Source organism: Dermacentor albipictus, chromosome 4, assembly GCF_038994185.2.
Source record: "Dermacentor albipictus isolate Rhodes 1998 colony chromosome 4, USDA_Dalb.pri_finalv2, whole genome shotgun sequence".
Lineage (NCBI taxonomy): Eukaryota > Metazoa > Arthropoda > Arachnida > Ixodida > Ixodidae > Dermacentor > Dermacentor albipictus.
In genome coordinates, this window is record NC_091824.1 from 164,471,042 (window position 1) to 164,492,466 (window position 21,425).

Genomic DNA, 21,425 nt, shown 5'->3' on the forward strand with positions numbered 1-21,425 from the left:
TTTTTTTTTCTCCTCGCTTTTTTGTGGCACGGCACACTTCCGCCGATAGCATCGTGTGTGAGCTGTTGCGATTGTCTCGTTTCGCGCAGCTGTACACGGGACACCTGACCAGCACTAGAAGTCAGTGCTACATGAATAGTGAGGAAGACACAAGCGGATCACAGAGTATGATCCCGCGCTGGAACATGGTAGAAAATGACATAGTTTCGGTGTCTGTGTGCATGACTGCACGACGTGGGACAAGCAGACGAAATGGAAGTACATCTCACTTGCTGCATTGCGAACTAAAAAAAAAAACATTCAGTTTGTGTGTTTTATTATTTCCCCAAGCTTTAATTCGTCTATTCAAGCAACATATTGCACATATAACAGATGTTGCCTAGAATATTTCTCGAAGTAATGTGTCACCACGAGCGACGTCACAGCACAAACACATGTATGTCATCCTCCGGCTTGGAGCATGGCAGCCGTGAGGAGAAGAGAAGAGGGCATTCAGTTTAAAATTTCAGATCTTTTCATGGTGCGTAGCGATGTAATACTTATCAGACACGATCGTTACTGTGCATTGCTTGCTCTGCGCTTGTCAGCTCAAAATGGCCAGACCTGGTGAGGGGCCCTTTAAGAACAGCAAAAAGCAACCATTTTTGCACTACAGCCTTTCTGACAGCATATTTATAAGAGCAACACATGCTGTAGAACATATCTTAGCACGAACTTGCAGTGCCTTTGCTAGCAAATATCCGGGCAATTCTTTTTTAGAAATTTTCTGTCTAGATTTTACAGGGCAATCTAAACACAACAAAATCACCAACGCTGTCTCATTGAAAGAGACATATTTAGTTCAAAATAGCTGTAATTTGATGAATGTGGACAGCTTAATTGTGGGCTATGGAAAATGCATAACATAGCAGTTTACATGTGTGTAAATATGTAGGTAAACGACACACCCCAAATTGCGTAGATGCAGCAGCTGCATGTTTCACTGGCACTTTCACTCGTTTGCTGCTTTGCCCCTACATGTCTGCGCCAAATTGCCATAGTCAGTAGGGAGGATGCAGAAAAATTGTGAACCAGTCCTGCACTTTTTTTGCACCTTTTGAAACAAACGGTGTGGTTGAGAGTGCATTGTCACTGCACTGTTGGAACCAGTGAGAAGGAGCAACACCTTGTGAATGGGTTCAGATGGTGCAGTTGAATTGAATGGACCTGTTGTAATAAGGAGCGACGGAAGGCGTTAATGTTAGAAACATTCACTAATTTGACAGAAGGGAACATAAATTTGTCTCATTTGGTGCAAATCTAGAATGTGTTGAATGCTGAGAGCATTATGAATAAACACTGACAATTGAGTTAATAGCAATGTGTTGTGTAACCATTCATCAATATTTGGTGGCAGCATCCTTTTGATTTCAAGTCCCTCCTTTCGGTTTTTAATTGATCGGGCTTGGTTTCCAGGATTTCCGAAGGACCTCAACTATGCAACTGTAAAGTCTGCACTGCAAAGTATCAAAGGTGTCCGAATGGCACATGGCCTCCACGTGTGGTCGTTGACGGCTGACAGACGTGCCCTGGCTGTGCACCTAGCTGTTGGTAAGTGCTGTGATGTGCATCATCTCTTAAAACCAAGAGTACTACAACTGTAAGCAATGCAAAAGGGGACACTGAAATTGTATTCAATCAACTAGGCTTGTGTGCAATTTTTTGGTTTGAAGTAAATGCAAAGCGGATAGTTTGAATAGTTATGAGATTTGCATAGAACCTTGACACAACAGCCATAAGTTGACAAATTAAAGAAAGAAAAGTCATTCACACGCAAAAATTGGAATGGTTTCATCTCGAGAAACAGTTTATTTTTGTAGTGCAGTTAATCGGATATTTACAAGCAAAAGTGCAAGATGTTCAAGGTTTTTAACGATGGCAACAGTACAGAAAATTCACTTACAGGCTTTTGCTCAGTGTTGTGCATCAGCCTACTAGAAACTTCATGATATACAGTGGTAATTTAGGGATATAGTTGTTTTGCCCACCCCCTCTCCCACCTCTTTCACACACATGTGCACACATGCACAGATTCTTGGAAGGGACGTTCTGCCATTACATGGCAACACTTGCAGTGCTTCTCCCATTCAATATGCAAATTATTTTGGCTGTACACTGGCATCTTATACTTTCTAGTGGCACATAAAGTGGGAAATGCTGTATCCAGCACTGCATAGCACTCAACATGAAAAAAAAAAGAAAGAAATAGGACTTGTGCCACCCTCTGTTGCCTTTTGTGAAGCTACCTCATATTGTCTACATACAAACACCAATCAGCCTGCATTGCCACTGCACATTTCTGTGACTTCATAGGTGACTGTGACATTTACAGATCCAGACACTGACCAGTCAGCTGTTCTTCAAGCAGCTCAGAAGCTTGTGCGAAAGAGCTTTGGCATCCACAGTTCCACGATCCAAGTGGAGGTGTTCAGCGCGACTGAGATGCTCTCTTGTGAAACCTGCAAGGGACCGTGACATCCTGCCGACTGTTTTTTACACTTAATTCAGCACACATTGAGTGAAGGAGTCATTCAATGAAGTGCAGTTGCTTGTAGCAGTTCTCAAAGCATGGAAATTTGAAAAAATCTTAATTTCCTCGCAGTCTTAGTGTGCATCCAGAAAGTGAGGGACACACTCTGCCGTTGTGTGGATGCACACTTCTCAGTTCCTAATTGTGCACCTAGGTCGTGAGGGAATTCAATTTTTCTTTTTTTGTTTTCTTTCTTTTTGGCGTCATTACTGTTGTGGTCTCAACGAGTTCACAAGCAACCTTAAGCAGTGTACCCAGTCGATCACTTTCTGGGATCCACAGTCACTTTTGTTAAGATTTCGCATGGCCAGGCACTGGACGCATCAGCATCTACAAGCAGCAGTGTTCCTGGAACTGTTGCAAATTTAACACGGTGCCAGAAAGAGCACTATTGCTCGCAGACACTAATGTATCGTGCGCCGAGTCATGAGAAATGTTGTGAAAGTGATGGTTTACCTGAGTGTGAGTCACTGAGAATTTCACCACTCCTGTAAGTGGTTTCACGCTCACAAATATGTGTACAAGTCAACAGCTGGTGTGCTGCCAGATGTTCTCACCTGGTCACACTGCCTGAGCAGCCACAAGTCTGCTTGCTCATAATAGTGCCGTTGGTGGCTCTGATTTAGTCATAACTGCATTCGTAGTATATACTTTGGCTCACTTATGGTCAAGCAAAGCATTAGTATGCTAGCCACAATCCTTTCCTCTGCTGACATGCGCAGCTCTATAATGTGCTGTTCGCTTCTTGCATTCTTTCCAAATGCAGCGTTCGATAGTCAGTATTTCCCTGTTGATTATTGTGAACCTTTAATAGTTTGAACTGTACGGAACATTCAAATATAGATGCTACAACTTTGGGCTTCTCATTTTACAACTACTTTGCTTGTTTGCTCATTTCTTGCTTGCAATAATGCCTGTGTACATGTAGATGTCAGAAGGACATGAAAGTTGTGCGTTGAACATGACAGCTATCTTTTTTTTTTTTTTTCACAAAATAATATGCATTTATCTGCCATGTATCTCAAGTTGCAGCGGACTCACTATTCAAACTCTCAATGTAATTGGAAGTCACATTGAATAATATGAATGCACTTAATTCAAACTAGCTTTCCTGTTACTGTAGAACCTCAATTATATGTTTTGGAAAAGAAACGCAGGAGAAAACTTGCTAGCCAGTAAAATGTATAATCCAAAGACACTGAAAAATTTGGCACTCAAGTTTAGTTGACATTGACATAAGTGTGGCATGAATTGAAGCTCCACCGAGCTGGCAGGGCCTGAGCAGCCTGAAAAGCACCTAGTTATTTTTTGCAGCTTCGGCAAGCTTACGTTTGCACTCCTTGAATTCGGCTTACATGAGCAACTTTTTCAAACAGAGTGTTTTGGTTTTTGGCGGAAGTTCTGATGTGCCCACTTGGTGGGCACATCAAAGAGTTGGTGGAGGGACCTAGTGGAGGGATTGTGACTGGAAACCAAAAGGAAATCGAGCTCCTAGGCGGCGCTGGAATACGATCCCACCAGAGCTTGCATGAAGTTCACTGTTCACTTTATGCTGCCTGCAGCAGGGAACAGAGGGTAATGCATTTTGGTTGTCGCCTATTAAAAGCATGCAGTACACCTACAATGGCGCTACGCCATACATGCTGTGACACAGATAGGTGGAGATGTTTATTGCATTCGGGCTGGCGGCGATAGCTGTGAATGTGGCATGCGATGACTTTCTGGTACAGGAATCAGAAACTTCGTTGCGCTCTGGTGTTTTCATGTGACATGGGTGGGGAAGCGTTGAGGTGGTTAGCTACTGTTCTTGACTGCATTCGCCTCGTGCCTTTTCTGGTTTACGTGGGATATAAGGATGAAAAACCTATCGTATGATGGCAGTTTGGCGGTGTTCTGAACATTAGGGCCATAAAGGTCGTGTTTTCCGGGAACATTTTAACTGGTAAAAAAAGAAATGTAACTGTATTTGGTCATTTTTTGTGTTCCCAATCATGAATATTCGTGCTGGAAATCATATTAAATGGGATTGTGTCAAGAAGGTTGTACTGTATTTGAACTTCTGGTCTCCCAAAGCAAGCCATCATCAGAATTTGTTGCGAAGGCAGATATCCTTATTGCACAGGGTAATGAAAATGCAGGCAAACTTTAACCAAATACATAAGTGTCACATGTTGAAAATTCAGTACATTCGTAAATTATAGCACATGTGATGAATGCTGGATGGCAAGGCTTCATGGGTGTGTATATCGCAGCCGTGTTAAGATCTCAAATCACATGTTCGCTATTGAACAATTCAAGCAAAAATGTGGTCAGAAAGGGTTTGAACTGACATTAGTCAGCTGTACTGCATCTTCGTCATTATAATGACATAGTTGAATATGCATTTAAAATGAGTCACTTCTAGTTTTTCCATGGAGCAATGACATGTTCCTCTACAGCTTGTTCCATAGAAGTAAGAAATACAGTTTGATACTTATGTCTACCTTTTAAGCTTTTTTTTAGCCAAGACCATCACCTTTCTGCATTAAGCGCAGACCAAACTGTCACAGCCTTCATATCATCAAGGTTGCCAAAGTGTGCTCATTATCCAAGATGAAAACAATGAGGGATGTGCTCCTGAACTTCTCCATGATGTGTGTGTGGGGTACTGTGCTGGCAAAAGCAGTGAAGCAAGTTCTACTCAAACACCCTAATGTGTGCAGTCCTGATAGTAATTGAATTCATTGACCTTGCCATAAATCTGTCTGGGTAATTAGATACTACGTCCTTGGTCATAGTGTTGCTTTGTTTTTGTAACAAATTGGGAAATGTAATGTGTGTCAGGTTTCTTTGATTTCTTAGTCTGTGATTCTAAACTATTTTGTGTCAGCCAGGCTCTTGGAAGGAAATGCTTTTAGCTCTGGTTTTAGTTTCGTTCCACTAAAAAAAAGTTCCATCAGGTTCTGCTCTGCAACGAAAAAAATAAATAAAAAAATGATCTGTTACCATTAATAATGGTTTTGGTTTATATGCAAAATTCAAAAATTTTTGGAGCAAAGTAACAATAAAAACAAAGTATTTATTTTTCTCAATACTTGAATTATGAAATCACGCTCAGCGCATTAATTCAAGGCATTGAGCATGATCAAGTGTACTCGCCAAAATGCGAGGCCACTGTTCTGATAAAACGAACGATAAAATTTTTGTGACCAAGTGTTGTATCTGTAGAAAACGAAATGAGCTCTCCATTGCGCAATCCCTTGGTTTTGCTACCATGTGATCTGCTAGTGCACCGACCGGCAGGCTTACATTACTGGAGTGCTCGACCGGCTGTCACTCGTACTGGCCTTGCCTGCGATACAGCTCATGCTGTTGTTGCCTGACATCGGCTGTTTCGTATTGTCAACTTTCCACTTGAACTTAGAACCGATAAAAAATAACAAATAACGTTTCGGTTACGCTTTCGTTTTGGTCAAAAGTATTGTTCTTTTCGTTTTTCATTTTTGTTTTCATTCCATGCTGAAACACTGGTGTTCCGACGCACTGTGCTGCTCAAGGTATCAAAATAATAGCATCGTGCTTCGATTGACATTGCAATGTCGTCTAGATGTCTAGAGGCGATACCACAATTGATGCTGATAAAGAGAAATGGAACTCATTTGCAAGACAAGGGCAATTGGTGATTGATTTGGCAACACACTGTGCAATATTGGTTGGCTAAAGCACGGGTAGAAGTACAAGCAGCATAGCAGCACAGATGTAAGCTTTAATGCACATTCAAGTCGATGTGTGAGCACAAACTCTGATTGTTGCAGCATTGAACTGAAAATGTTGGCAGGTGGTATGTGCTTGATCACGAAGTAGTGGCCATTGCACAGTTTCGCAATTGAGCTTATGGTAGACATATAGGCTGAAATGCAGCATGTCTGTACTGCACAAAATAATTTAACATGGACAAATAACATTCAGCAATAGTAAACTAATGCTGGACAGTTGATGCACCCCTTTGTAGTGGTCTTGGTAATAATACAGTGCAATAACCATCAGGAAAACCTGGCACGTACAACACCCAATTGTGAACTTGGCTCCCAGAAAGCATTTGCCGCTGATATGCACTAACTGGCTTCATTGGGCTCTGTGAAGCAAGCACCTGCTGCACACAGTTCAAGTGCACACTTTTTTTTTATGCCTTTTTTGCAGCTTTTTGTTCTAGCCTACTTTTGTAGTCTAACTTGGTAATCACCTTCCATGTTGGATCACATCTCTGCAAAAGCTTTCCTGAAGTTCTGCCGCAATCAATATGTGATCACTCTCATTTTACTTGCATGCAATATCTACAATCACAGCCACATCCTTTGCAAGTTTTTATGATGAGCCTTCGCTGCATATACAGTAGACCTTTGGGAGTAATGTGAAATGCCCAAGTCCATCCAACAGCAACACTTGCAATAGCTTATACATAACAGCCAGCTCCTCTTTACTCTCTGTAGATTTACCATATATTCGGTGAGGAGGTTATTCTGTGACATGGCTGCATTATTATTCGTGTTTGCAAACAAAGTACTTGCTACCACGAAAATACCTCTGTGAATGTTTTCTTTTTTCACTGCATTGCCTTCTCTCTTCCTTCTGCTCTAGGCTGGCTGGCAGGCCGTGCACTGCTCATTAGATCTGCCTTGCAGTGTGGTGCTAAGAGGTAGCAGAATGTGGCAGGAGGTGGTTTTCTTTATGCTCAGCAGAGCTTGTATGGTGAAGCGCAGCACATTTGTGCATAGCTACTTGAATGCCAGCGTTCTTGTGTTTTGTACCAAAAATGACGTGCAACGCTTAAGTTTCTGTGTGCTGTGATGTCCACTTTTTTTTTTAAGAAGTCATTATGCCACTTGGTGAATTTCTAAAGGCCACTGCAAATGAGGTGAACAGTTCAGGGTGAAGTAATCTAAAGTATGCAATGCGCCATAGTGCAGAACGTATTTTATCCTGAGGAGTACCACTCTCGTATATCTACACAGGGTCTTCTGTCACTTTTTTGTAGGACACGGACAGTAGGTGGTTTCATATCAGTGCAACAAGCTTGTGCTCCCAAGTGATGTTGACTACTTTTGTTAATGTTGGCAAGGGTTGCCACAAGTGTCTGGCGGCATAGACTAGGTGACTAATATGCACAGTAATCAACAATTAGTAAAGGAACTGTGTAGAAACCAGCGGAAGACATGCGCAGAACGCTCGTTGGATTTCCGTGTATGTCTTCTTGTGTTTTAACTTCTTGCTGGTCCTACCAAGGCTAATGTACAAACTTTCCCTGCAAGTGACTGAAAAAAAAAAGTATTATGCCAGCTTTCTGCCACATGTCATGTCAAGCCTTTACTACACAGACACGTTGTGGCTTAGAGCATGATGACACACAAAATTTGCAAGCTTTGTTGTGATTACATAGTAAAAATTTTCTCTTTTTTTCTTGCAGTACTTGGCAATTTAATACCATTTCTAAGTTTTTGTTGTAGAATCCTGGCATGGCCATTGCTCAGTGTTCTAAGTATGCTAAGTGTTCATGACACCTTGTTCTATCTGCAAAAATTTTATGAATAATGACTGGATGTTGTACATTCAACACTGTTCTCTTTAACACCACAAGTTATAGCGAGCATCAAAAAAGAAAGTATATATGTAGTTCTGCTGAAGCAGAAGAGTAGAGTTTGTTCAATGGGTACAAAGCACTATTGTTTATGTAACTAAGAACTTGTTTTGCTTTACATATCTTACTTTGGGCAGTATGCAATATGTGTTGTGCAATACAAACTTATGATCTAGCCTTGAAAAGTACATAACAAAAAAAAGTTTTTTTTAAGTGCAATGTTTATGCAAGTTTCAGATAGTTACATGTAATATTTTGTGTTTTGCACCTTGTGAATAAGATATAAAATAGACGCTATATGTTTGATTTATAGAGTCCTCCAACAGAGCATTTAACGAAGAGAGAACGCTTCAGCACTCACAGATGGATCACAATTGCCCAAGAATGTAATTATTTGGCGCTGCTGATCCACATAAGGTAAACCACGAATGTAAAGCTTTGTCCATGATGGAACATTGATGCAGGGCTGTTTATGGCTGTTATGGTGTCATGTTAGAGCTTGGCTGTCAATGTTGATCAGTGAATGGTGAAAGCTGCAATACCGTTTCTTTTTTACACCTTTATACTAGTGCTAAATATTTTATATTCAATATATTACCAGCTGAGAATTGGGGCCCTGCATGTTATCTGGTAAAATACAAAAAGTACTGTCAGAAAAAGCAATTGCCAGCCAAACTTAAATTTATAGCTTTGTAGTTGCTGCACAAAGTGAAAGCCGCATCATGACGAGAACTTTAATGGCTCGCATTCTTAGAGCGTGCAGCTTAATGTATACAGTTTGTTTGCAGCAAATCTATTTCTTATAGAATAGGTTTGGACTTTTAGAACCAAACATTATGGCAGCACTCAGTGGCTGGAGAGCATCCACTTCCAAGTACAAGACACGCTTTGCTGCCCATTTCAATGTTTCAAATTGTAGATCTGAAACCATGCAGACAACTTCGGTTAAACACTAATTTATTTTATGTCTTGCTACAACACTGCTATCACCATCCACCCCACACATTTGGCCTGCCTGAATGAGAACATAGTGTGTAACCTGCTTTGCCCATTTTGTCTTCTGTGATGTGGTGTTCGCATTGAGTGATGCAACTTTGAAGACCCAAGGTAGCAGGTGCATTCCTGAAAGGGCTAAAGAAACAAAAAAGTATTTATTCTATAAGTGAATTGTGTTGTCGTGATATAATAGGCTTGAGGTGCACTTGTACATCGGTTGTGTTCACTGAATATTGTGTACAGGCATGCAACAATGCCAACAATCAATAAGAGACATTCCATTTTTTTACCCAGTTTCTTTCTGAGCACAAAGTCATATTTCCAGTGTTTTGGAACACAATGTGCCTGTGATGTACTTTGTACTGGAGTAGATTGGCCTGCATGGTCTGCTGTGCAAGCAAATAAAATATTTTCATGAACCTCTCTTTTCATCTTTACTTGGTCATATGCAGCAGTGGTAACACAGCCCAACACCAATGCTAATTTAACTGAAACTTCTTTGCAGTAAGTACTTGCCAGCCAGTATAGCTTGTGTGCAGGCTGCAGTACAGATTTCTACACACACTTGGCAAGTAATTCAATTTTTATCATCCTTGACTTGTTTTAATGAAGCTGTGAAGCTTGCCAAAAAGTCTTCCTCGAGCACTTTAGGGCAAGACCACATGGAACACCAGTGTGCTGAGTGACAGATTTCAGAAGCAAACATCTTGGAGCTGCAGTTAGACATAAGGATTCGTAAGTAGTAGTGGTAGTTTCTCTAAAATTTATTTTGTAGAGTAGTTTACAGAAAAAGGTCCCAGAGTACAATACCAAAATGGGACTTGTGGTTATTAAAGTATTTGAAACGTGTAAGTATTCAGAGCGTATAAGTGGATGTTAATAAAGTACCAATTTGCATTAATTCTACAATTGTGTGCCCCACGGTGCCAAGATTGCCAGACTTTGATGACTGATTTGGAGTTGTTCTCTTAAAAGAAGCACTGATGTGTCTCTATGTTAAAGGTCCAACTTCTCTAAAGCCCTAAAAAAAATTCTGCAAACGTTGGCACCCGAAATAATTACACAGCAGTACTTGCCTTTATGAACCGCTTTAGATACCCAGAAGGAAGGTGCATCCTGACGCACTGGCTTGCTCCACTCCTGGGGATGCATTCCCGTACGATCACATTTGGAGATAGGTGTGCTGATTGGCTAGTTGAGCAAAATTGGTTGAGCTGATTTGCTGGTTCAGCAAAACTGCCCAAATCATCCAATACACCGGATACTAAACTGTGTGAAAGCAATAGTATCTCTGAAAGTGGTAGTCCGAGAATACCACCCATGATTGCTTCAGCTGCCATGTAATAGTGCAGTGAGAAAAATAAATGTCTGACAACTGCAGTGCTCCCTAATGCGAAATTTCAGTGCAGCTGTGTTAGTGTTTTCATTTCGCTATATATTGAGGTAAAGAATTCGGCACCGAAATCACCGCACCGACTGGCAATGGGCTAGTGCCTTCAGCGCCTTCACAAAGTGAGGAGCAGTATGGAAACACTGGCATGATGACTGGCATCGGAGCCAACTGTGGAAGGTGACAACGAATACAAGAGTAGTCACGAGCACATGAGTCGTGAGCAGTCATGAGAATACATGAGTAGTGGCACAAGCCTGAGGGGCAGTATGGGAACGCTGGTGCGCTAAGTGGCAATCGGGAACCAGAAGATGAGACGATGACAAATGCGCGAGCAGTGGCACAATCGTGTTCATGTGGTTACACCGAAGGACGCCTTCAAGCCAGCTGTGGAAGACTGATGCGTGAGCAGTGGCACGAGCATGGTTACGCCGACGTACACTGACGCTCGTCCCAGGAACGGGCGCCGAAGAGCTGCGCTCTAATATTATTGTGAAATCTTGTAGTCTCGTGCGGAACTCTGCTTTCCTCCTCACTCTTTTGCCACACTGTCCTCCTCAGCTTTTCTCCTGGCACTCTGTTTGCTATTGCCGTCTTTCATCTCCCCCTGTGTTCCGCATTTGTGCTTTCATCCTTCGCAGTGGTCGTTCGCTCGGTTATGAGGGGTAGTGAGGCAAGCTGACGCTCAACACAGGAACGGGCACAAAAGAGCTGTGCTCTAAAATGCTTGCATATAATGTTGCCTTATGGTTGTCTCTAATGCACACAGACCACCTAATGAAATAGCACACGATACCAATAGTTTCTTCGGAGTGTCTTATATTTGGCTTACCGCCATTCTCAGGTCACTGTGGATGTGCCATTCCAGGCCAATCCCCAGAACGGGTATGTGCCCCTATGACACGAGGCATAGGAGCTTTAAGAGGAAGCTTTAGCTTGGGTGCTCCTATTTAACCAACCATGCCCATGTAAAAGAAGAATTCGTTTTTCTTGGCAACCACTGCACCAAATTTGACGAGGTTTGTTTCTTTTAAAAGAGCAACTGAAAATCTAGTGACTGTTGGTTTCGAATTTTTGGTTTAGGTCATCAATTCTTTATTAAAGGTTTGAACAAATTGAAAATTTTCAGAAAACGAGGCTATCAAGATTACAACTCTCCAACTCGGCAAGGAAAAACGATATCACAATTTTGTGAATTGAATTGAGTACTTCCAAAGCAGAAAATTTATATGTTGTACATAATCTAAAAAAGTTTAATATGGAAATGCAGCTTTTGCAGAACCCTTGTACACAACGTAATAAATTCACGTAAGATATAGATTGGCATATGGAATTTGTCTGCTTTGAATGATCTAATGGATTCTGCTTAGAGAATTGCGATATCCATTTCTGATGCAGAGCTATTATTTATAAACTCCGTGCATCTATTTTCGAACTTTCATACCTTTGAAAATTCTTGTAACAAAATTCAGGCCCTAAATCGAAATTCAACTTCAGACAGTCTCTAGAATTTAACTTTCTCTTTCAAATGCAACAAATTTCATTAAAATTGGTCAGGGGTTATTTCAGAAAAACGTTTCCGCGTTTTATATGTATTTGAATAGGCCGCGTTGGAGTTGGGCCCGAGCTAAAGCTTCCTCTTAAATGAACTTTTGTATTTGTACTGTGGCAGTAGCGGTATATTATGTATGTGTCCTTCCTCTCTCTGCATACACGTTTCAGTATTGTTATTCTCCTGACAAGGATCAAATGTCACCGACGTCCTGCAGTGTGCATCCACCTAAACTGGTGGTTGCATTTCTGCACAGCTTGTGGACAGTGCAGTGCATGAACACATCAGGTTATGTGTTCATAAAGTGAAAGTTAAGATCATTGCATACATCGCATTTAGTTGTACATATCATGTAATTGACTGCTTTACAAAAGCATTGCTTCACATAGATATTCCAACATATGCATTGGATCTGCATAATTTTTTTATGACAAATGATATTGTACTCAACTTTATTGCTGCACGATGTCAACAAATTTTGTTCTGCATCGCGACGTTAAGATGATGTCTATAATGACACCAGAAACAGCATTGTGAGGTCAACTTCAGCATAAATATATGCTGCATTTCCAGACTGATATTTGCCTAGTGTCACTCTTTTATGTGTGACGTGCGTTTCTACATCCAAATGATGTCTCAATACTCCTTGAACTCAATTGCTGTTAAAATGCAATTATCTGAACTTGACTCTTAGATAGGTATAGAGAAACGATGTGTTCTCCAGATGAACATACACATGAAAACACCAGCGCCACTGGAATAAATCTTGGACATCACTAAGAAGCTACCCCACACCAAGATTCATGAAGCTTGCTTGTAGCAACAGATGCTTGCTCTCTACAGTGCGATCCATTTGCATGCAGACTATGTGAGCGGCAGCTGGTTAGTAAGCCCTACGTGAGGTTGCTTTCAATGAGTATCATCCTGTTCCTTGCAATTTCCCCATAGTGGGTATGCACTCCTCCTACAGATCAAATTGCCAAGTCTTGCTTAATGCACATTGCCTGGCTGTGCACGGCTGGGCGCTGCAGTGCTCTGCACGAAGTGAGGCGCACATAGCCATATGCATTTGTCAACTCCTAAAGCAGAAATCTGTTTCACTTGCGTAAAGTAGCTTTGGTGCAGTGGTTAGAATGTTCTGCTCGAAAATACAAAGCACAGGATTTACATGACCGCAATGATGGTCTAGTGGTAGAGCATCTGCCTCTTTTGTGGGAAGTGCTGGGTTCGAAGAACGAGACAACGGGGAACCCCACCAGTTCCCCTGCCTTAGTGCTTGGCTACATTCAAATTCAGATGGTTTATTTTTCTTGAATTTTTTCCAAGAAAGGTACAGAAGCTAAAGGTATGGCAATACCTGGCAGAGCCCTCTGTACCTGTAATCTTTTCAGTATGCAAGATCACCAACTAGCCCAGCAGTTAACTCTTCTAAACAGTAAAAAGTTCGCAGCATGTGGCAATTCTCTTTTATAGAACAATAAAGTGGTACATTCACAATTCACTCTCAGAAATTTGTCCGCTACCTAAGAATACAACTATGAGAGCTTCGTATACCCAGTGTTATAATCAATTTAACAGTGTGTTGCAGACAATACAAAGGAAAATAGATAAAACACAAGGAAAGTTTTTTTTTTAGTTGTATAAAGTAAAAGTGGATGCATTAGTTAATAATACTTCCTTTAGCTGTTTCGACTAACTTCTTTAGAGGTTTAGCTTTAGAGGTTTCGACTAACTTCAAAGACCAAATCTCTTTTGAGTTTATTAAGAAGTGACATTATTTTATATATCATGGATCATTTCCCATAGTTAGTCCGTGTTATTGGCATGTGCCATTATTGCTCTCTAAAGTAGTAAGATGATTTATCAATGCTGCTATTTATATATAATATTTCATCATGCACAAGTAGTAGCTTCTAATAAAATATTTGGTGTGCTCTTAACATCTTTCTTAAATATAAGGGTGGTGTTCCGAGATTCCGTGGGTTCCCTTTATAGTGTTCATAGCAGCAAAGTACTCATTTCTGTAATGCCAATAATTTATCGTAATTACCATGTGTTGTTCCCCATACTAAGTTTCCATAGCATAATTTGGAGTAAAACAGTGCGTATTGCAGATTTCATTAGCCATACAGGGATAAAAGCAGCCGCTTTGTATAAAAACCCTACGGGCTTTGCAAGCTCTACTACTAAACTATTGATATGAGCATTCAAAGATACATGCTCTTCAAATATTATACCAAAAAATTTTTGTGTATTGACTCTACCATTGACTCCCTATGAAATGTAGTTTTCAACTCATCATTTATCATTTTATGAGCTGCATTAAATATGATGTATGTGGACCAGGACTTAAGTGTGCATTTCCAAACAAGTTGCAATTTTCAATGCCTGCAGAGCACATGGCGCAATAAGCTTGCCAGAGCTTACACATGTACATGCATGACCATCAAAATGCAAGGTGATAAGCTGCTGCATTCTCATCACCAGGATCACCACACAACTGTATAATCACCGTAGTAAAATATTTATTGCTGTCACCATACCGTACAAAAATAATGAATGCAAATAATAGTATGTGTTGATGTGTACTGCGACGAGTGCGATGGCTCGACATGTGCGTCGGATCAGTAGTAGTCGGGCACTGGTGCGCAAACGACCCGTACCAAGTCATTGTACTGGACAGGGCCATTTGGTGAAATACGGGCCTCTCGAAATATTGCTTCCACTGAAAAACAGCAAGGTGAAACAGCCAAGTCAGAGGAAACCACAAATTGGACAGTGCAGTGTCGCATACCAACTGCTTGTAGCAGCACAGACGACACTCATGCGCACACAAGAACACCATACAAGCTGATTGATGTGAAAACAAACTTGTATATACATCTGCTGTCGAAAGTACATAATATTGACAGTTCATACTTTGTATCAATGGAGGTGTCCATTACTAATGTGGTTTTTGGATACTAACTACAGATGTTTAATTACCCCATTTTTGTGATTAAATAAAAGTTCATCATTAAGCATTCATACCTGCAGTACTTGCTTCTGAATACATTTAAACAACTTCTGGGACAAACATTCTTGATCTGCGAAGCTCCCTCAATTACAAATTACAAATGTACAAACATCGGCAGCACTGGTAACTAAGTGCAATTACAACAGCACACCCGAAACGAAAGAAGCTTTGGTAGCAAGAAAAGCATTTGCGTTGCTGGGCTAGTTGGCACAAATTCTAAACCTGCAAGCATTCTCCCTTTTAACCATGTGGTTAAAGCCCCCCAAAATGTGAAATGTGACAGGGTTCTGCAATATCTTATAGTTGGGGTAGACTGCTCTTGGTTTTACTGAAAAAAAAAAAAGAGGCAAGCCAATTAAACAAAAATGGAATTCAGTTAAAAACAAAACTGGCAAGTGATAACAAATTTACCCGAGAGCTATGATGAAGATCAGTGTACAGCTGTGAGTATGTGAAAGGTAATGAGGAACTTGTGCAATGTAATGATGCACATAAAGATATTTCATTGCTGTCATGAGCCAAGGAGCAAAAGGTTGAAGAAAGGCGTCAAAGCGAAACAGTCGAAAAAAAATCTACTGCATGTGACATGAAGTAGGGAATGAAGAAAAGCTACACAGAGTTGAGTACAACAATCTGTGCAAGATGTGTAAAACAAGGGGTTATAAAAGAAACAAAGCAATGACACAGTAGGGAAGCAAAACAGAAGGTATAGGCCTAGTGACGCTCTGGGACAGCAGGATTTGTGCTTGGACCATGGTGCCAACAGTGAGCTTCAAGGATGCAACCAGTGGTGCTTTGACTGAAGCAATCCGAGGTATCCCAGCAGCCGCCACTGCAAGCCTGTTCAGGGACATAGCCAACATGGCTGGTTGATATCCAGCCAGCCACACTCCAGGTGTTGTGGTAGCCCAGGCTAATGTAGCTACTTTCTGTAACATCCAACTATGCATCTATCACACCAACACTCCTCTCCATATTTGTCACCTTTGCATGGACGTCGTAACTGGCAATGTAAGCAGAGAGTCGCAACTACAACAGTGTGGGCGTTGGAACCAGCGATAACACTCGGTGACACTAGTACAGTGACACCGACAATCACTTACCATCTCTAGGTGGTACCAGGTCATTGCACTATTTTTTAGGTGTTAGTGCTTAGAGTATTGATAGTTGATCGTGCTTTATTAGTATGTCTTCCTTTCCGCAGTTTAGGGACTTAACTCTGTGTGCCGCAACTGTTCCGTTTAAAGTTTGCTTCTTGCTTCTTTGAAAAAAAAAAAAACACTATTCGCATAAACGCATTTTATGATCACTGACTTTCTGTAATGTCCTCATGGTGACTATGACAATTACAATGTTTTATTGCAGTGTATTGACTCATGTAATCCATGTGCCACCTTCTGTGCCAATAAAGAAGTATATAGTGGACCATTAGCAAAATGTTGCTGTACATGTGTGAGAAAGGCATTTTCCAACAAAAATACTCTGCAAAGTATTCATCATCATCATCAGAAGCAGCAGCCTATTTTATGTCCACTGCAGGATGAAGGTTTCTCCCTGCGATCTCCAATTACTCCGGTCCTGCGCCATTAGATTCCAACTAGCGCCCACGAATTTCCTAATTTCATCGCTCCACCTAGTCTTCTGCCATCCTCGACTGCATTTCCCTTTTCTTGGTACCCATTCTGTAACCATAATGGTCCAGTGGTTGTCAAACCTACGCATCACATCACCTGCCCAGCTCCATTTTTTTCTCTTAATGTCCACTAGAATATCAGCTACACCCGTTTGCTCTCTGATCCAAACTGTTCTCTTTCTGTCTCTTAACATTATACCTAGCATTCTTCGTTCCATCGCTCATTGAGCAGTCCTCAACTTGCTCTCAAGCTTCTTTGTCAGTCTCCAAGTCTCTGCCCCATATGTCAGCACCGGTAAAATGCACTGATTGTACACTTTCCTTTTCAATGATAATGGTAAGCTTCCAGTCAGGAGCTGACAATGTCTGCCATATGCGATCCAACCCATTTTTGTTCTTCTAAGAATTTCCTTCTTATGATCAGGGTTCCCTGTGATTAGTTGACCTAGGTAAACATACTCCTTCACAGCATCTAGAGGCTCACTGGCGATACTGTACTCTTGTTCCCTTGCCTGGCTATTCATCATTATCTTTGTCTTCTGCATATTAATCTTCAACCCCACTCTTATACTCTCTCTGTTAAGGTCCTCAATCATTTGTTGTAACTCGTCCCCAGTGTTGCCGGACAGGACAATGTCATCGGCAATCCGAAGGTTGCTGTGATATTCGCCATCGATCTTTACTCCTAAGCCTTCCCAGTTTAATTAATTGAATACTTCTTCCAAACACGTATTGAATAGCATTGGAGAGATTGTGTCTTCCTGTCTGACCCCTTTGTTTATAGGTATCTTCCTACTATTCTTGTGTAGAATTAAGGTAGCTGTAGAATCTCTGTAGATATTTTCCAAGGTATTTACATAAGCAGTCTGTCGCCCTTCATTGCGTAATGCCTCTAAGACTGCTGGTATCTCTACTGAATCAAATGTCTTTTCGTAATCTATGAAAGCCATATAGAGAGGCTTATTGTATTCTGCTGATTTCTCGATTACCTGATTAATGACATGGATGTGATCCATTGTAAAATATCCCTTCCTAAAGCCAGCATGTTCCATTGGTTGACCTAAGTCCAGTGTTGCCCTTATTTTAATGGAGATTATTTCGGTGAATATTTTATATAATACTGGGAGTAAGCTAATGGGCCTATAATTTTTCAATTCTTTAACATCTTCCTTTTTTGTGGATTAGTATAATGCTTGCATTCTTCCAGTTTTCTGGGACCCTTGCAGTAAATAGACACGTCGTATAAAGAGCCGCCAGTTTTCCAAGCATTATGTCTCCTCCATCTTTGATTAAATTGACTGTTGTTCTATCTTCTCTGCCGCTCTTCCTCGTTTCATGTCTTGTAAGGCCCTTCTCACCTCATCACTAGTTGTAGGAGGAGTTTCTGTATCCTGTTCATTACTGTTTCTAATAGAGGTATCCAGACTCCTCTGGGTACTGTACAGGTCAGTATAGAATTCTTTCCGCTGCTTTTACTATACCTACAAGATTGCTAATGATATTACCCTGCTTATCTTTCAGTGCATACATTCTGGTTTGTCCTATGCCAAGTTTTCTTCTCACTGATTTCAGGCTGCGTCTGTTTTTTTATGGCTTCTTCAGTCTTTCGCACATTATACTTTCAAATATCACTTATTTTCGCCTTGTTGATCAGTTTTGAAAGTTCTGCGAATTCCATCTTATCTCTTGAGTTCGACACTTTCATTCTTTGTCATTTATTTATTAGGTTCTTTGTTACATGGGAGAGCTTTTTTCTTCTTCTTTTTTTTTCAATCCCTTCCTCTCGCTCACCTATCACATCCCTTTGCTGCTCCCCCAGTAAAGGGTAGCCAACCGGAGATTATCTCTGGTTAACTTCCCTGTCTTTGCTTTATCTTTCTCTCTCTTGCCTACTGGTTGCCTTGGTGCCTTGCCTCCTACTTCAATTGCTGCCTCTGAAGCCAGCCTAGTTACGGTTTCATTCATTACCTCTATGTCATCATCATCTCTCTGTTCTAAGGTTGCATATTTGTTTGCAAGTACCAGCCTGAATTTGTCTGCTTTTACCCTTACTGCCTCTAGGTTGACTGTACATTTCTTCTTGACTACTTTTGCTCTTTCTCTCTTCAAATTGAGGTGAATCCTAGCCCACACTAACCTATGATCACTGCATTTTACCCTATCTATCACTTCTACATCCTGCACTATGCTGGGATCGGCAGAAAGTATGAAGTCAATTTCATTTCTTGTTTCACCATTAGGGCTTTTCCAGGTCCACTTTCTGTTGCTATGCTTCCTGAAAAAGGTGTTCATTATTCAAAGCTTATCCCTTTCTGTGAATTCTACCAGCACCTCTCCTGTAGCATTCCTAGAGTTGATGCCGCAGTTTCCTCCCTCAGCCTATTTTTTCCCCACTTTTGCATTGAAGTTGCCCATTACTACAGTATACTGAGTTTGCACTTTTCTCATTGCTAATGCAACATCTTTATAAAACTGATGTACTTCATCATCTTCGTGACTAGATGTTGGAGCATAGGCTTGTACTACCTTTAATCTATACTTCTTATTAAGTTTGATTGCGACTACTGCTACCCTCTCATTAATGCTGTAAAATTCGTCAATGTTGCCCCCTATGTCCTTATGGATTAGGAATCCTATCCCGTATTGCTGCTTATCTTGGAGACCTCCATAGCAGAGGACATGGCCATTAGTCAGCTGTAGCGGTACCAGTCAGCACTGTATAAGCTTCACTAGTTCTTCTAATCTCACTAAGGCCAATGATATCCCAAACAATGTCTGATAGTTCTTCAAAAAGCCCTGCTAAGCTTGCCTCACTCGATAGAGCTCGGCTGTTAAAGGTTGACTGGGTCAGTTTCTATTGGCCGTCTGTCCAGACCCACAGATTCGTCATCAGAAAGGTAGTGGCCGAATACTGCACCAGGGAAGTCAATTGCTCATCATGACACCATTAACCTTAAAGAAAGCCAGTTGCACATCTAATGCAAAGCAACTTTGCCATCCTGTAAGAAGATAAAGAGTCTTACATGCTGCTCACACTTAAGTTTCTCCCATATGAACGGATTTTCAAGGGCTTTCATTACAGGTTATGAAGAGTAAATGCAAAGCGACTGACAAAGGGCGTCTCACCTTCACGCGGTGTCAACTTCTCTCCCCAGTTGAGGAGAATGCGCCGTAGCTCTCTCCCCGAGATCTGACCAGATCCAGATCTGTCGCTGGCTCGAAAGGCTTTGACGATCTCATCCGGTATGCTTTCCTTTTCACTATGTGCGTGCATGATCTCCAAGAAGTCTGCAAATGAGATCTTGCCTCCTGCATGGGTGTGAACAATAGCCATTGAATGATTGATTGTCAGAGTTTAACGTATGTACCTGGAGGGTGAGGCTACAAAATAATTTTGACTACCTGGGAAGCTCTTCAATATATGCCTTAAGTACAGAGACACTGCTGACTTGAAACTGAAATATTTGTTTTGCATGTTGCAAAATATATATATACAAATGGGAACCAAGGCAATTGCCTTGGTTCCCACTTGTTGTTTCCATTAATGGAAACAACAATGAATACAAGAAGGTACACAACAATGAGGAACACACCAGGTTGCATTCCTCTGTACTCTAAATCTGTACACGCCCTACGGTATATGCATTTGATACTTAACAGAACACAATATGGCTTTGCCCGCACAGTGTGAATTCATGAGGGAAATGCAGTTTGTCTCGCGATCTAGTCGTTCAAATATGGGTAATAGCTACGTGTGTGCCAATTTAAACAAATCACATCTGTTATATCGGTGTTCTTTGCTGCTTTATGAGTTTGTGAGTACTTTATTCTTGCTCCGCCGGATGGTCGTTGGCCAGCCGAATAGTCGTTTGACCTCAATATCATATATTTACCCTAACAGCTGCGATATCATTTCTTATGCAAACAGAAAATTTTATGTAGTCCCGTAACCTTCGTCTGCACGCTGCCAATTAAATTTGAGTATGAAGCAATAATTTTGAAGAACGAAGAATCTACTTCGATAACCAGTACGATCGATGCACTTTGCTATAGCGCCAACGGCATACTTCCGGCAAGCAGGAAATTAGCCACTTACCTTTATCTTTATAATACTTCTTAAGCTCCGTAATTGTAGGGCTTAGCCCCAGTGACCGCATGATCAAGGTAAGCTCGTCGAGGGTGCGAATTTGTCCGGAATGTGCGTTCAGATAAAAGCAGTCCCGGAACTCTGCAACAGATTGGTGTAATTCCACTGCGTTTAAAGAAGCTCCCATGCAACGCGGTGGTTCCTAACGTGGTCACTTGTAACCTAAACATATCCAATAACATAAATAACGCAATCAATGCGGTCTTACCATCAATATCTTGTTCTCTGAAATATCTCGCCTGAAAACCGAAAGCAGCGATGCGTTACGACAAATGGTACCACGTCATTTGAAACGTTAAAGAGAACAGAAATAAATTAGACATTTAACGAATCAGAATAATCAGTGAACACTTACCATGCTTCTTGGCAATAAACAGAGGAAGAAATGATGTGAAATACTAAGTGTTGCAGTAGCACTGGGCTTGTTGTGCGGAATGTTTTGGACGCGGGTCAGGTGGACTGTGCACACGTCCTAAATGCACGACGAAAAGATAGTGCAACATTTACA

General features: G+C 41.1%; 2 protein-coding genes across 5 annotated transcripts in view; one reads left to right on the forward strand and one right to left on the reverse strand.

Annotated features, from left to right (window-relative positions):
• LOC135899967 (proton-coupled zinc antiporter SLC30A2-like) overlaps nt 1-9,604 on the forward strand; it is a 65,442-nt gene extending 55,838 nt beyond the window's left edge. For all 4 annotated transcript variants that reach the window (XM_065429375.2, XM_065429376.1, XM_065429377.1 and 1 more), the window contains 2 exons: nt 1,456-1,590; nt 2,372-9,604. In XM_065429375.2, coding sequence (XP_065285447.1) covers nt 1,456-1,590; nt 2,372-2,514 — 278 coding nt within the window. In that variant the 3' untranslated portion in view covers nt 2,515-9,604. The remainder of the gene's footprint in view (nt 1-1,455; nt 1,591-2,371) is intronic.
• A 5,022-nt stretch (nt 9,605-14,626) lies between these two features.
• On the reverse strand, nt 14,627-21,412 carry LOC135899965 (calmodulin-like protein 4). Its single transcript, XM_065429365.1, has 5 exons — nt 21,273-21,412; nt 21,126-21,156; nt 20,867-20,998; nt 19,897-20,079; nt 14,627-14,846 (listed from the first exon to the last, which is right to left on the reverse strand). The coding sequence occupies exons 1-5, from the start codon at nt 21,273-21,275 to the stop codon at nt 14,746-14,748; spliced, it is 450 nt and encodes a 149-aa protein (XP_065285437.1). The 5' UTR covers nt 21,276-21,412; the 3' UTR covers nt 14,627-14,745.
• Between the last annotated feature and the right edge of the window lie 13 nt (nt 21,413-21,425).